The sequence below is a fragment of the Vigna unguiculata genome, chromosome 5 (genome assembly GCF_037176805.1).
Source record: "Vigna unguiculata cultivar grain cowpea cultivar isolate G323 ecotype 2 chromosome 5, ASM3717680v1, whole genome shotgun sequence".
Taxonomy (NCBI): Eukaryota; Viridiplantae; Streptophyta; class Magnoliopsida; order Fabales; family Fabaceae; genus Vigna; species Vigna unguiculata.
The window spans coordinates 13,942,145-13,955,572 of NC_140796.1; the positions used below are offsets into that span (position 1 = coordinate 13,942,145).

The 13,428-nt window shown below is 31.5% G+C and overlaps 2 protein-coding genes and 1 long non-coding RNA gene across 3 annotated transcripts; 2 read left to right on the plus strand and 1 right to left on the minus strand.

Annotated features, from left to right (window-relative positions):
- Positions 1-1,285: 1,285 nt before the first annotated feature.
- On the minus strand, positions 1,286-3,598 carry LOC114184378 (uncharacterized). The gene has a single exon (XM_028071691.2). It carries the CDS (start codon positions 3,368-3,370, stop codon positions 1,286-1,288), a length of 2,085 nt encoding a protein of 694 aa, XP_027927492.2. The 5' UTR covers positions 3,371-3,598.
- Positions 3,599-8,767: 5,169 nt separating this feature from the next.
- On the plus strand, positions 8,768-9,264 carry LOC146886105 (uncharacterized). The gene is made up of 2 exons (XR_014995144.1): positions 8,768-8,855; positions 9,039-9,264. It is a non-coding gene; the product is annotated as an uncharacterized LOC146886105 (long non-coding RNA).
- A 3,111-nt stretch (positions 9,265-12,375) lies between these two features.
- LOC146886106 (uncharacterized) lies at positions 12,376-12,726 on the plus strand. Its single transcript, XM_085673305.1, has one exon. The coding sequence runs from the start codon at positions 12,376-12,378 to the stop codon at positions 12,724-12,726; it is 351 nt and encodes a 116-aa protein (XP_085529431.1).
- Positions 12,727-13,428: the final 702 nt, after the last annotated feature.

Below are 13,428 nucleotides of genomic sequence, written 5' to 3' on the forward strand. Positions count from 1 at the left end.
CGTCGTCTTCTTCTTCTTCTTCTTCTTCTACTTCATCTTCTTCCAATTCTTCACCATCCCCACCAAGGTCATGCAATGTAGAGACACCTTCAACTTCAATTATTTGATGGGCATGTGACATTTCATCAACTTGATAGGGAATATCATCTTCCACCTTATTTGACTCAACACGACCCCTAGGCTTAGTTTGTATTGCAACACATCAACCACGTTTGTTGATGTTCCGAAATGCTGGATACGGGACATAATAAACTTGTTTAACATTATTTGCTAGAATGAATGGATCAAATGGTGGGTATCTTAAATTGATTTGAAGTTCGACAGTATTATACGTAGGATGTAATCTTGTACCATTTCTAGAAGGATCAAACCATTTACAATAAAAAAGAACAACTTTCTTTGGATAAGTAGAGGTGTTGTACTCTAGCTCATATATTTTATGAATTATTCCATAAAAATCATCATAACCACCCTCTGTGAGGCCCTTCACGTACACACCACAATTAATTGTCTTCTTCCCGTTCGACCATGCATTAGTGTGGAATTTGTATCCATTGACAAAGTATGTGTGCCACTCCTTCACGCATCTCATGGGTTGGTTTGCCAAATCCCTTAACTCTTGATTTCTAACACATAATGGCTCGTTGTAAACCTAAAAATTGTGTGAAAATTGAAAGTTTAGTCAACTTTAGCAACAAAGGTTCTTGAACTAAGAAGACTGCACTTGGTTTCTAAACCAATGAGGAAAATTTGAGTATATGTTGGTAGAAGACGTTCCTTGAGGTATTTGCTCAGCTACAAGGAATGAGCTGTCAAAGGAAGATTAACAATACAGTGAATACAAATACCTTAAAAGGAATTTACCGTTTAAGTAGTAGACAATGGGATTAGAACTTACTCAAGGTACGGTTTAACTTCAGTGCACTTAATTAACATATGCACATGAGCAGAGTTGAATTCAACATCAGTTAACCAATAAGTGCACTCCTTGCCTGCGTGACGACCAACTTGTTTAAACACCGATAATGTTGACTCAGATGTTTGACTTTGCCATTGTGTTTCATTCCTACGATTTTTCGGACACAACGTGAAGTTTTGAAAATAGTGAGAGCAAAAGTATGTGGTCTCACGATGCAAGTAAGTTGCACAAATGGATCCTTCTACTCTGGCTTTGTTTTTTACAGAACGCTTTGAATCCCCCATAAATCTTTACGAATAAAAAATGTGCACATTAGAATTGAACATGAGAATAAGAGTTCAAAGTTCAAACAATTAAGTAATCATATCACCTTTCAAATGGATACATCCACCTATATTGTACTAGTCCGCCAAGCCATGCTTCATATGGAAGATGAATAGGGAGATGCTCCATTTTATCAAAGAATACTGGAGGAAATATTCTTTCCAATTTGCAAATAATAAGAGGAATATTTTCCTCCAGTTTTTGTAATGAATCCTCTTTTAGTGTCGTTGAGCACAAGTCTTTGAAGAACTGACTAATTTCTATTAGAGGATTTAACACATGTATCGGCAACGAGCTGAACGCAATAGGGAGTAATGTCTCCATGAATACATGACAATTATGAATCTTCATACCATGAATACTACCCTTTTCAATATCAGCACATCTTGCCAAGTTTGAAGAATAACCATCTGGCATTCTAAGCTCCTTGATCCAACGACAAACTATTTTAGCTTCATCTTTTGTCATCGTATAATTTGCTTTTGGCTTGAGCCACTTCCCATCGCCCTGTGACTTCAACTGCAAGTCTTTGCGCCGACAATATAAACCAATATCTCTTCTTGCTTTGTCATTATCTTTTGTCTTACCATTGACATTCATCATTATGTTGAAGATGTTGTCAAAGAAATTCTTTTCTATATGCATGACATCAAGATTATGTCTTAGCAAGTTATCTTTCCAATATGGAAGATCCCAAAAGATACTTTTTTTAGTCCAATTATGCCACTTTCCATACCCATCGATCCTTATGAGACCACTTTCAGTCACTTTTGGAAAATGTTTGACTCTTCTCCAAAGTTGTGATGGAGTCAACCTCGGAGGTGGCCCATCCGTTTCAACTTCTCCTTTGCGAAATGCCCTAGTGTTTCTCCTAAATGGATGGTCACTTGGCAAGAATCGACAATGACAATCAAACCAACAACTTTTCCGACCATAATTCAATGTGAACGACTTAGTATGCTCCATACAATGCGGACAAGCTAATCTACCATGTGTGCTCCTACCGGATAACATCCCATATGCAGGGAAGTCATTAATAGTCCACATCAAAGTCGCCCTCATTAGGAAATTTTGCTTCCTTGAAACATCATACGTCCAAATACCACTCCACAGCTTATTCAAATCATCAATCAAAGGTTTTAGATAAACATCTATCGATGCCTTTGGATTAGATGGACCTGGTATTATACACGTCAAAAACATATAAGGCTTAGTCATACACATCTCAGGTGGAAGATTGTAAGGAGTAACAATCACAGGCCAACAAGAATAGGGTGATGACGATGCCTGGATGTACGGATTAAATCCATCTGAACAGAGACCAAGTCGAACGTTACGGGGATCACTGGCGAAGGAAGGATGCTTTCGATCAAAGTGCTTCCAAGCTTGTCCATCGGATGGATGACGTAGCATGCCTTCTATTTTGTTCTCATAATGCCATGTCATATGTTGTGTTGTTTGCATTGAAGCAAACATTCTTTGTAGTCTTGGAATTATAGGCAAGTAGAACATGGACTTCAATGAAATTGGTTTTTTTTGCCTCTGGCCTCCATGGAGTGTACAATATCGAGGGTGTCCACAAAATTTGCATTGGAGCAAAGATGCATCATTTTTTCCATTATCATTGTCATAGAAAAGCATACAGCCGTTCATACAACAATTAATCTTCTTAGACTCCAATCCCAACTTCGAAACTAATCTCTTTGCTTCATAGTAATTCTTGGGCAAAGAATTATTTGGTGGTGTTAGATCTAAAATGAGTTTTGCAATGTTGTCCAATGCTTGGTTGGAAATGTTCCAGTTGGATTTGAGGGACAAAAGTCTAATGCATACTGACAATTTAGACTCTGTAACCCCTTCAAATACAGGTTCATTGGCATCTGCTAATAAATTGTAAAATCTCTGAGTGAAGTCATTTGGAGACTCTTCTAAATGACTCTCGTCTGCTTCTTCAAATGAATCATGTTGGTCAAGAGCATTACTCAACATCTCTTGCATATACATAATTTGATTCATCTCAGAGGTATGATCCACCGTGTTTGAACTAGGTAAATGTGTGTCATGTTTACCCGAATAAACAGAGGGCACTTCTTCACCGTGAAATGTCCAAATCCAGTAATCTGGCATGAACCCTTTTTTGTATAAATGAACTTTAACTTCCTCATCTTTCAAAATATGAGTACATTCACACTTAACGCAGGGACATCTAATCCCTCCCTCAAGAGCATAATATTTATATTGTCGAGCAGTCTAAATAAACTGTTCAACTCCTATCACAAAAGTTTCCTTCAAGCCTCTCCTACCACTGTAACAACGGTCATACACCCAACGACGGTGGCTAGGAACTTCACCCATGTTCTGTGAGAAGGCAAACAATGACAATGTTACTTTTGTGGTAGTCAAAGAACACGGGGCTTAAGTAATAAACCTATTACTACTTAAGTCCAACATGAAAGGAAACCTCTGATTACCAATTTCTATTTCGTATCTTACAAACCTTAAATGGTAAGATTAGTTATAACATAAGAGGGACAAAGTGCAGTAGAAAAGAATGAGAGGAAATTGAGAAAAGAGGTTCGCTTGTTACTCTGCTATAATTACATTTTTAGCAGTGTACTCAAATTTAAATACTTTTCTATTCCTAACTTGTATGCATGATTAAACATTCAAAGCAATGTTTTAGTGGCTGTATATAAGACTCAAAAAACAACAAAAATTGAAATGAGGAGTAGAATGCATCATTAATTCTATTACTGGTTTTGGAAGCACTCAAAAAACAACAAAAAACAAAATACTAGTGACTAAAGAAACCCAACTACCCTTAAGGAAACCCACTGAACCACTCTACCAATTAAACCAACCACACAACACATAAAGTGACTAAGAACAAAACCACAGAACAAAATTAATATTGATACAATAGTTAATTAAAGATGAGAAAGAAAGCAAGGTTGACGTTCTTGACTATGAACCAATAGTAGAACATCATCCTTAATGAGCAATACAACGTGACTAAGGCACCAAGTTTCTTTGTATTTAATTTTATGTCTTTTTACATGTAAAGATCATCAACTCATCACATTTATAACTCAAAAATCAGCCATGTATGCTCTGCTAAAAATTATAATGAATGAATATAAGAAATGTAAAAATTGAGGGCAAATGGAAAGAAATACCTCACAAAAATACAACCCTTTTAGGGGAATCCTTCGCAACTCTTGTCAATTTAGGTCCACAACCTCCCTGACCCTTACCCTTTCCTCCCCTATCATAATCAAGATAAAATGATAAAGTTTTCAAATTTCCATTACAACATGAATCAAAGGCAAAGGCAGAAATTGAAATGAAATACAAACAACATATACAAACTTCAATAGAACAAAAGTTCATAACTACTTAATTAGCTTGTCACTATATTAATTTCTGCATTAGGGCTTATATAAGAAGCCACTAGAATGAGTATTAGTCTTAGTGTAGGAATAGGTTGCTATTAACCAAAGCCTAAACGTGAAAGGTAGGAAAAAGAAATATAATTCAAATGCTAGAGTTAATTTAGTTTTAGAAACTAAGGTACAAAAATCAAAGGCTGGAGTTAATTAGAATTAACGTAACAATCACTCAAAGTAATAGGAGGCTAAAGCAACCGTGTTAAAGGATTTGGCAAGAGAATTAGGAATGCAATGAGGCTTAAGAAATAATAGATTGAAACTGAATTAGAACCTCACTTAAATAGATTTCACTGCACCAAGATAAGGAATGCAAGTAGCATGCTCAAATGCACTCTATAAAGCTTACACAAATACAATCTTGGCCTCTAAAATTACTACAAAACTGGGAGTTATCACACCCCCAAACTTAGGCCTTTGCACTGCTAGATAAATAACAAAGAAAAGGAAACAAAAACTAAGCCCAAGACTCAATAACAAATTTCACAAGCTATAAATGCTGCCATACAGATTATTGGTTCAATGTCCCGAGTTAAATCCCAATTTGCCTCAAGAACCATTCTTGAACAAACCAAGCCCATTTTATAACTAGAATCATGCAATTGGAATTGTGCAAATTCCCATTCAGACCCAAACAAAGGAAAGCACAATAGCATTTAATCACAACATTGGCCAAATCGCAACTAAACAAATGAAAGCACAACACCAATTCATGACAACATCAAATAATCATAGGTGTTATATTTAATTGCAAATGCTCAGGGACAAATTGACAGAAAAGCATATGCATCATAACAACACAAGATAAACTAAACATATAGTTGCCAACACTTCCTCCACAGTTAACATTATCAGTTCCACTAACCTCCGTCGATGGTGCAATCACCAATTTAGCAGCCTCTATCGCGCCAAGAGCTATCCCAAAAACTGTGGCACTATGAAACAACGATCATCCCTCGCAGCCTCAGTGTTCATCACACAAACAAAAACACGAAATTAATAATAGAGGGATGAGATGGCGAAAAGAAGAGAATCAAACCCTACTCACCGGAATTTTCTCCGCCAATGTCGCAGCAACAGAACAATGGCAGCGACGACACCGTGACGGTCTAGTCGAACGGGACACCCTCAGTAGCAGTTGTGCGGGGACACCGTCCTTCCTCTCAAATCTCTGGTAGCAAACCCACATCGCGGTGCCAGACCATCGTCGTGATGGCAATGAATGACCGTGAAAGGTGTTCGGTGGATGAGGGTTCAGAGTGAGTGTTGCGGGGAAAATGAAATCTGAAATGTTTAAGTCATTTTGTTGAGGCCCTTACCGAAGGATTTACCGACGGCATAATCCGTCGACAAGGGTTTAACACTTTTATCGACGCAATTACCGACAGAATAGCTTTCTCATACCATTTATTAACGGATCACCGACGGAAATATCCGTCGGTAAATTCGACGACGATATTCGTCGATAAATCCGTCGATAATCAACTATTTGCGGCGGAAATGGATCCGTCGGTAATATTTCGCCGAAAATAAGTAAAATTCTTGTAGTGGGAAAACGAATGTATATTTAAGGATATGATAAGATGAAAAATACCTCAGACATCTAAGAACACTTTTCAAATATCAACATATATACTCAATGGTTGAGAAATGTTTGTTTTAACGAAACAAAAGAGTTCTTCAAATGAAACAAATATTAATAAAAATAAGTAAATTTTTTTTATATTACCTAGTAAATGAAAGGTTTATGCTATTAAACACTTAAATTGAGAGTATTAAACATACTCATGTGAAAGGAAAATATACAATAAATAAAAATATTAAAAAATAATAAAAATATTCAAATATGAGACATAAAATTTTTTTTAATTGACATACATCATTTTAACATAATTACATAAATGTTATGATAAGATGAAAAATATATTGGAGATGCAAATGAGTTTCATGACAAACCAAATAATTAGAAGAAATAAAAAATTGAAAAAAAATAAAATAATATATATATATATATATATATGATTACTTAATTAATTGTGAATATTTTAATAATTAAAATGATGACGGAGATATAGCGGGGACGAGTATTATGGCGGGGATATGTACATCCCCATAACCATCCCCATACCCAATTGAAAAAGTCAGGGATTCTCCCATAACCATACCCATACCCAGTCAATGCGGGAATTTCCCGTCAAAACAGGGACGAGTTCGGGCAATACCCACGGGGACGAGTTTATTTGCCATATCTACTCATCCTATATTCTTTGATTTGTTAATAAATCTAAGTTTTGAATATGATGAGATATTATCTTTTCGTTGTTTAATATTGTGTTTGTTCAATATCCTTGATGTATAGATGTATGTATGTCGATAAGGTTGTTGCATATTAGATTTTGAAAGAAAGTGAGTTATTGTGACTCGTTTATTAAAATGTATGTTTATATACATGTTTTCTTTAGTTAAAAATTTATTTTAATATGTTATTCTTGCATGGCTTGTTGTGGTGTGACATACAATGATTGTATTATGTACATGATCAGATATAGGGGTTAGTCTAATGGGCCAGCCTATTAGCAAAAGGGACAAGTTAGGTTGAAGATTTTAACCCGGTAGCCCCTATTGTAATTTAAATTATTAACACCTACAAATTAAGTTTCAATTATTATTTATAATTGAGTAATTTAACATATAAATGTAATAATTATTTTAATTTATCTAATTAAAAACATTAACAAATCAATTAAAATTTTAAAAAATATTTCATTTGATTAAATATGATTTTAATATTAATTTATATGTATATATAAACAAATTTTAAAAATAAAAAATTTGAAAACAAACTAAAAAACTTTTAAGAAAAATTAAATAAAAAAGTAAAAAAATTGACAGACAATCATGGCTTAGCCCGTTAACCCATCCTGTAAGGGGCATGTTATGATTATTCGCCAATTTCTATTTGACAGCCAACCTAGCCTAAACGCTTTTTAACAGGGTACGGACAGGCCGGCCTAGATGGGTCGACCTGACCTGTTTTGCCAGCCATAGTTAGATATATGTACAGGTGTAGGGGCAATATCTGAACAAAAAATACATATTTTTAAAATTCGACTTATCTTTTGTAAAAATTTATATCTATGTATATTTTGTGTAAGTGTATGTTGTATTTTTATTAATAGGCTTAAATAGTAGTTGGTGATAGTTTTCGTTCGGTTTTTTCAATGTGGTCCCACTTTTGTTTTTTTTTTTTCAATTTGGTCCTAGTATTGATCAATTTTATTCAATTTGGTCATTTTCGCTAACACGGTTAAAATTGCTAACGAATGTGTAACTGCCACGTGTAATTTTGTGATTTTTTTTTAATTTTTTTAATTTTTTTTAATTTTTTTTAATTTTTTTTAATTTTTTTTTAAATTTTTAAATTTTTTATTCTAAAAAAATGTACACGTATCAAGCTCATATCATGCCACATGTCATTTTGTGATTTTTATTTTTTTTAAATTAAATTTTTTTAATTTAAAAAAAAAATTCACGTGTCAAGCCAATATTATGTCACGTGTCAGAGCCAGTTTTTTATATTCAATTTGGTTTCAATATTCGTTAATTATTTTCAATTTGGTCCTAATTTCTTTTTTAAAATTTAACATTTTTTTTCCTCTCCAAATTGAGACAAAATTTAATTTGTATATATTAAAATGCATATTTTTGTTAAATATTTTTAATTTAGAATTAGAGATAATTTAAAATTAAAATGAAAAAAGCAATAACATCATTAATTTAAAATTTTAAGAGGTTAAAATGACATACAATCTATATTAATGAAATTATTAATTAGTAATGAAAATACTTAAATAACACCCTGAAAATACAAACCTTTTTAGTAAAAACAAAAGAATTTACAAATTAACTTTTGAAGTATCAATCTGTTAAACAAATCATTAATTAAATAACTTTTTTGTGGGTTTTTTTACCAAAAGTTTATTTATTTTCTTTTATCTCCAATAACAGAGGTAGTGCATGATACATTGCCAATTGCCTTTATATACAATGAGTAGAATATGAAACATTCATCTCATCACAAAAATAAGAATCTCTTGAAATGGCTTCTCGCTTCTGTCATCCTTTTCTCTTCAGTGTTTTGTTTGTTACTTTGATTCTGGTATCAGGTAATTGTATTTAAAAAAGACATTATTTTCATTTCTCCAATTTAGTATTTAGCATATAATCAGTGGAAGGTGTTTTTTTTTTTTTTCTCATTTCTAGTTTTTTTTTCTTAAATAAATTTATTGTGAAATTTGTATAATTTTAAGACGAGATTTAATATAATTTTAATGATGATATTAACTCAGGAGAAGTAGCAGTAGCAGAAGAAGCAGCAAAAGGAATGATAGATGCTGATCTTAAGTGCTTCGGCGCTTGCACTCCAACTTGCAAGGACGATTGCCAAGGAAAGGGGTTTATGAATGGTTACTGTATCCAACAAGGATCTCTCGTGCAATGTTGTTGTCTATGATTAATTTATACTATATCCATGACTATTCTATAATATTTTAATAAAATGAGTGTTTCAGTTAAGTTTTTTATATTATATAATTATTTGTCTTTATGATGTTTTATTCAAATTTGAAATATTATTTAAGAGATTTAAATTTAAGATAAAAAATTTGAAATCATCGTTTAAACGAATAAATGATATGTGCAATAGTAAAAAGTTTGAAAATTATAAAAAGCAAATGGAATATATCAAAAGGTAAATTTAAAAGTAAAATATTTACATAAAAATTAAGAAGATAAAGATATTAGTACAACCGTAAAGTTATTAGTATGTTGATCTCAAATTTTATAGATAAAAAGTGAATTGCAATGCAAAAATATTAAATAAATTATATTTAATATATATACATGCTCGTACACACGTGCACACACACATTTTATCACTTTTAAACGATTTTGTTTATCCTAATCTATATTCTTAATGATTTTGCTTGTTCTAATCCTTTATTCTTAAGAATTTTATTTACACTCATCCTATATTCTTTGATTTGCTAATATATCTATGTTTTAGATATGATGAGATATTATCTTTTCGTTAGTTAATATTGTGTTTGTTCAATATCCTTAATGTATAGATGTACGTACGTATGTCGATGAGGTTGTTGCATATTAGATTTTAAAAGAAAGTGAATTATTATGACTTGTTTATTAAAATGTATGTTTATGTACACATTTTCTAAAGTTAAAAATTTATTTCAATATGTTATTCTTGCATGGCTTGATGTGGTGTGACATACAATGATTGTATTATGTACATGATCAGATATAGGGGTGGCAAAATAGGTTGGGTCCAATGAGCCAATCTATTAGCCCGTGTTAAAAGGGATGAGTTGAGTTGAAGATTTCAACCCATTAGCCCATATTGTAATTTAAATCATTAATACCTACAACTTAAGTTTCAATTATTAGTTATAATTGAGTAATTTAACATATAAATATAATAATTCTTTTAATTTATCTAATTAAAAGCATTAACTAATCAATTAAAATTTTAAAAAATATTTCATTTGATTAAATATGTTTTTAATATTAATTTATATGTATATATATAAACAAATTTTAAAAATAAAAAATTTGAAAACAAACTAAAAAACTTTTAAGAAAAATTAGAAAAAAAGTAAAAAAATTGTCAAACAATCATGACCTAGCCCGTTAGCCCATCCTGTAAAGGGCGGGTTATGATTATTCACCAATTTCTGTTTGACGGCCAACCTAGCCTGAACGATTTTTAACAGTGTATGGACAAGCCGGCCTAAATGGGTCGACCTGACTCATTTTTTCACCATAGTTATATATATATATATATATATATATATATATATATATATATATACACACACACGTGTAGGTTTAGGAGCGATATCTAAACAAAAAATACATATTTCTAAATTTTGTAAAGATTTATATGTATGTATATTTTGAGCAGTATATATATATATATATATATATATATATATATATATATATATATATATATATATATTTGTGTGTATATATATATATATATATATATATATATATATATATATGTATATGTATACGTGTAGGTGTAGGAGCGATATCTAAACAAAAAATACATATTTCTAAAATTTGACTCATCTTTTGTAAAGATTTATATTTATGTATATTTTGAGCAGTGGCGGATCTTGACTAAAAATGTTGGAAATGCCAAAGTAATATAATTTTAAAATCATTATATTTCGTCGTTAGTATAATGCTTTAAAAAATATTTTATCTACTAAACAATTTGATTATAATGTTTCAAAATATTTGAATCTATCTTATTTTCATCAATAAATTTCTTCTTTTTTTTATCACTTTTTAATAATAAATTTATTCTTTTATTCTTTATCAACATATTTTTTTTTACATAATATTAAAAAATAATTTATCATAATTTAATAAAAAATTGAGGTACAAAATTATTAAAAGAAAAATATATTATAGTTAAGTCACAATTAAAAATTAATTATGAAAAAATACATGATACATTTTTTTATATTCATAAAAAATGAATAAACAAAAAGCTAATGAGATAAAAAATAATGTTTTCATTATTGAGAAAAGAGACAATAAAGGAAGATGATAAATGAAAAATGAAAACAAAAATAATTTTGTGTCTAACTTTTATTTCTTAAAATACAAAAAATATGTTGTTGATTAAGTGTATCTGAAATGTTTTTGATGATGTCCATAATAGCATGACAATTGTTAACATGACATAGCATGACAATGGTTAACATGACATGTATGTAATATCCTGAAACTGTTAATCTGCTGCCTCGATAGTCGACTAGCCAACTAATGTAGTCGACTAGGCTCGTGCTGACAACAACTGGTTTATAAAAACAGTTTCTGCACTTTTCGATAGTCGACTAGCCAACTAATGTAGTCGACTAGGTTCGTGCCTGATTGCAGCTGTTATATAAAAACAGATTCTGCACTTTCTCAAGAATAACCTGTTGAATCAAAAGAAAGAAAGAGAAGTGTGAAACAGGTTCTTGGAGCTATCTTGGAAGGTCTTCTTGAAGAATTCTATCAAGACACATTCAATTTTGACTTAGCAAGAAGAAGAAATTTCAGTCTTAGAAAAGGTGTACTCAATCCATTTTGTAGGCTTTGTTCTTGTGTTTTGATACAGTTTGAAACTGTTTATTTATGTTGTTTTTTGTCTATAGCAAGTGTGTGTGATAGCCTTGCTGTTGTGTGGTTGTGCAAGTGTGTGGATGCCTTGCGTGTGTGTTCCTTTATCTTAGAATTTAGATTTATCAAGTGTATTTGTAAATCTTGAAATTCTTGTGATATAATGAATATCTCTAGCTGTGGTTTGCTAGATGAACTGGATGTAGATTCTTAAGAATCGAACCAGTATAAAAATTCTGTGTGCTTTATCTCTTTCTCTCTATATCTTGTCATAGTATAAATGCTCCATACATTAAGCATCAAACCATACTATTTCAATTGATTCAAAAGAAAAGGTTTTTATCAAAACAATTTCAAAAGTGCTAAAACTGGGCAAAATTTGTTAATACCAATTCACCCCCCTCTTGGTTGTGAAATATTGGTGCATCAATTCTAACAAGTGGCACCAGAGCTGGTTAGTCGAATACATAGTCGATTAGATCCTAACAGATGGCCAATATTTCACAAATGTTTTCTGAAGGGGTTTCTATCAATAGACCACCTTTGTTTGCTGGAGAAAATTATCTTTTCTGGAAAATAAGAATGAAAATCTTTTTAGAATCCATTGACATGGGTGTTTGGGATGCTATTGTAAATGGACCATTTATTCCTATGCATACCATTAACAAAGTGCAGGTTGAGAAAGACTTCAATTTGTGGACTGCGGATGAGAACAAGAAAGTGCAATATGATGCTAGAGCTAGATACATCATCTCCTCAGCACTCACCATGGAAGAATTCTACAAAGTTTCTACATGTAAGAATGCAAAAGAAATGTGGGAAACCTTGGAGAAAGCTTAAGAGAGCATTGAAGAACATGGCCATAACAATTCAGAAAGCAACAACAACAGTAAAGATGTCAACACATGCTTCATGATTGATGTTGAGTCCCAAGAAAGCAAGATAAGTACTTCTAATTCTAATATTCAAGCAAAGTATGATGAACTTCTTGATACATTTGAAGAATTGCATAAAGATGCAAATGAACTTAATTGTTTAAACAAAAAGCTTAAGATGAACTATCAGGAGTTGGAAAATAGATTGGATCAATTAGAAGAGGCAAATAAGAAATTGGATTTTTATTTGGAAAATTTAGACATCATTCATAAAACCTCCTCTTGTAATTGTAATTCAACCTTGCAAGTTGAAAATTTTGATTGTAAAGATTGCAAGAACTTTAAAAACAAAGTTGAATTTCTTGAGGAAACTCTTGCAAAGTTTACAGTAGAAAAATCCAACTTGGATACTCTTCTTAATTCTCAAAAAGATGTAATGGATGAATATGGATATTCCTTTTCAAAGAAACAAAAGTCTTTAAAAAATCTTTTCTTTCATCCTAAGAAGGCATTTAATACAACTTTTGTATCTTGCTTTTATTGTTTAAAGAATGGTCATACATCAAATTCTTGTTATTTCAAAAATGTTGGTGTTCCAAGTGGAAAATATCTTTGGTTGCTTAAAAACACCATCTATGTTGCTAACATGAAAGGACCCAAATACAAA

What these genes read in the sequence shown, in the direction of transcription:
- LOC114184378 (XM_028071691.2), bottom strand. Translation starts at nt 3,370, where the DNA reads ATGCCAGATTACTGGATTTGGACATTTCACGGTGAAGAAGTGCCCTCT.
- LOC146886106 (XM_085673305.1), top strand. Translation starts at nt 12,376, where the DNA reads ATGGCCAATATTTCACAAATGTTTTCTGAAGGGGTTTCTATCAATAGA.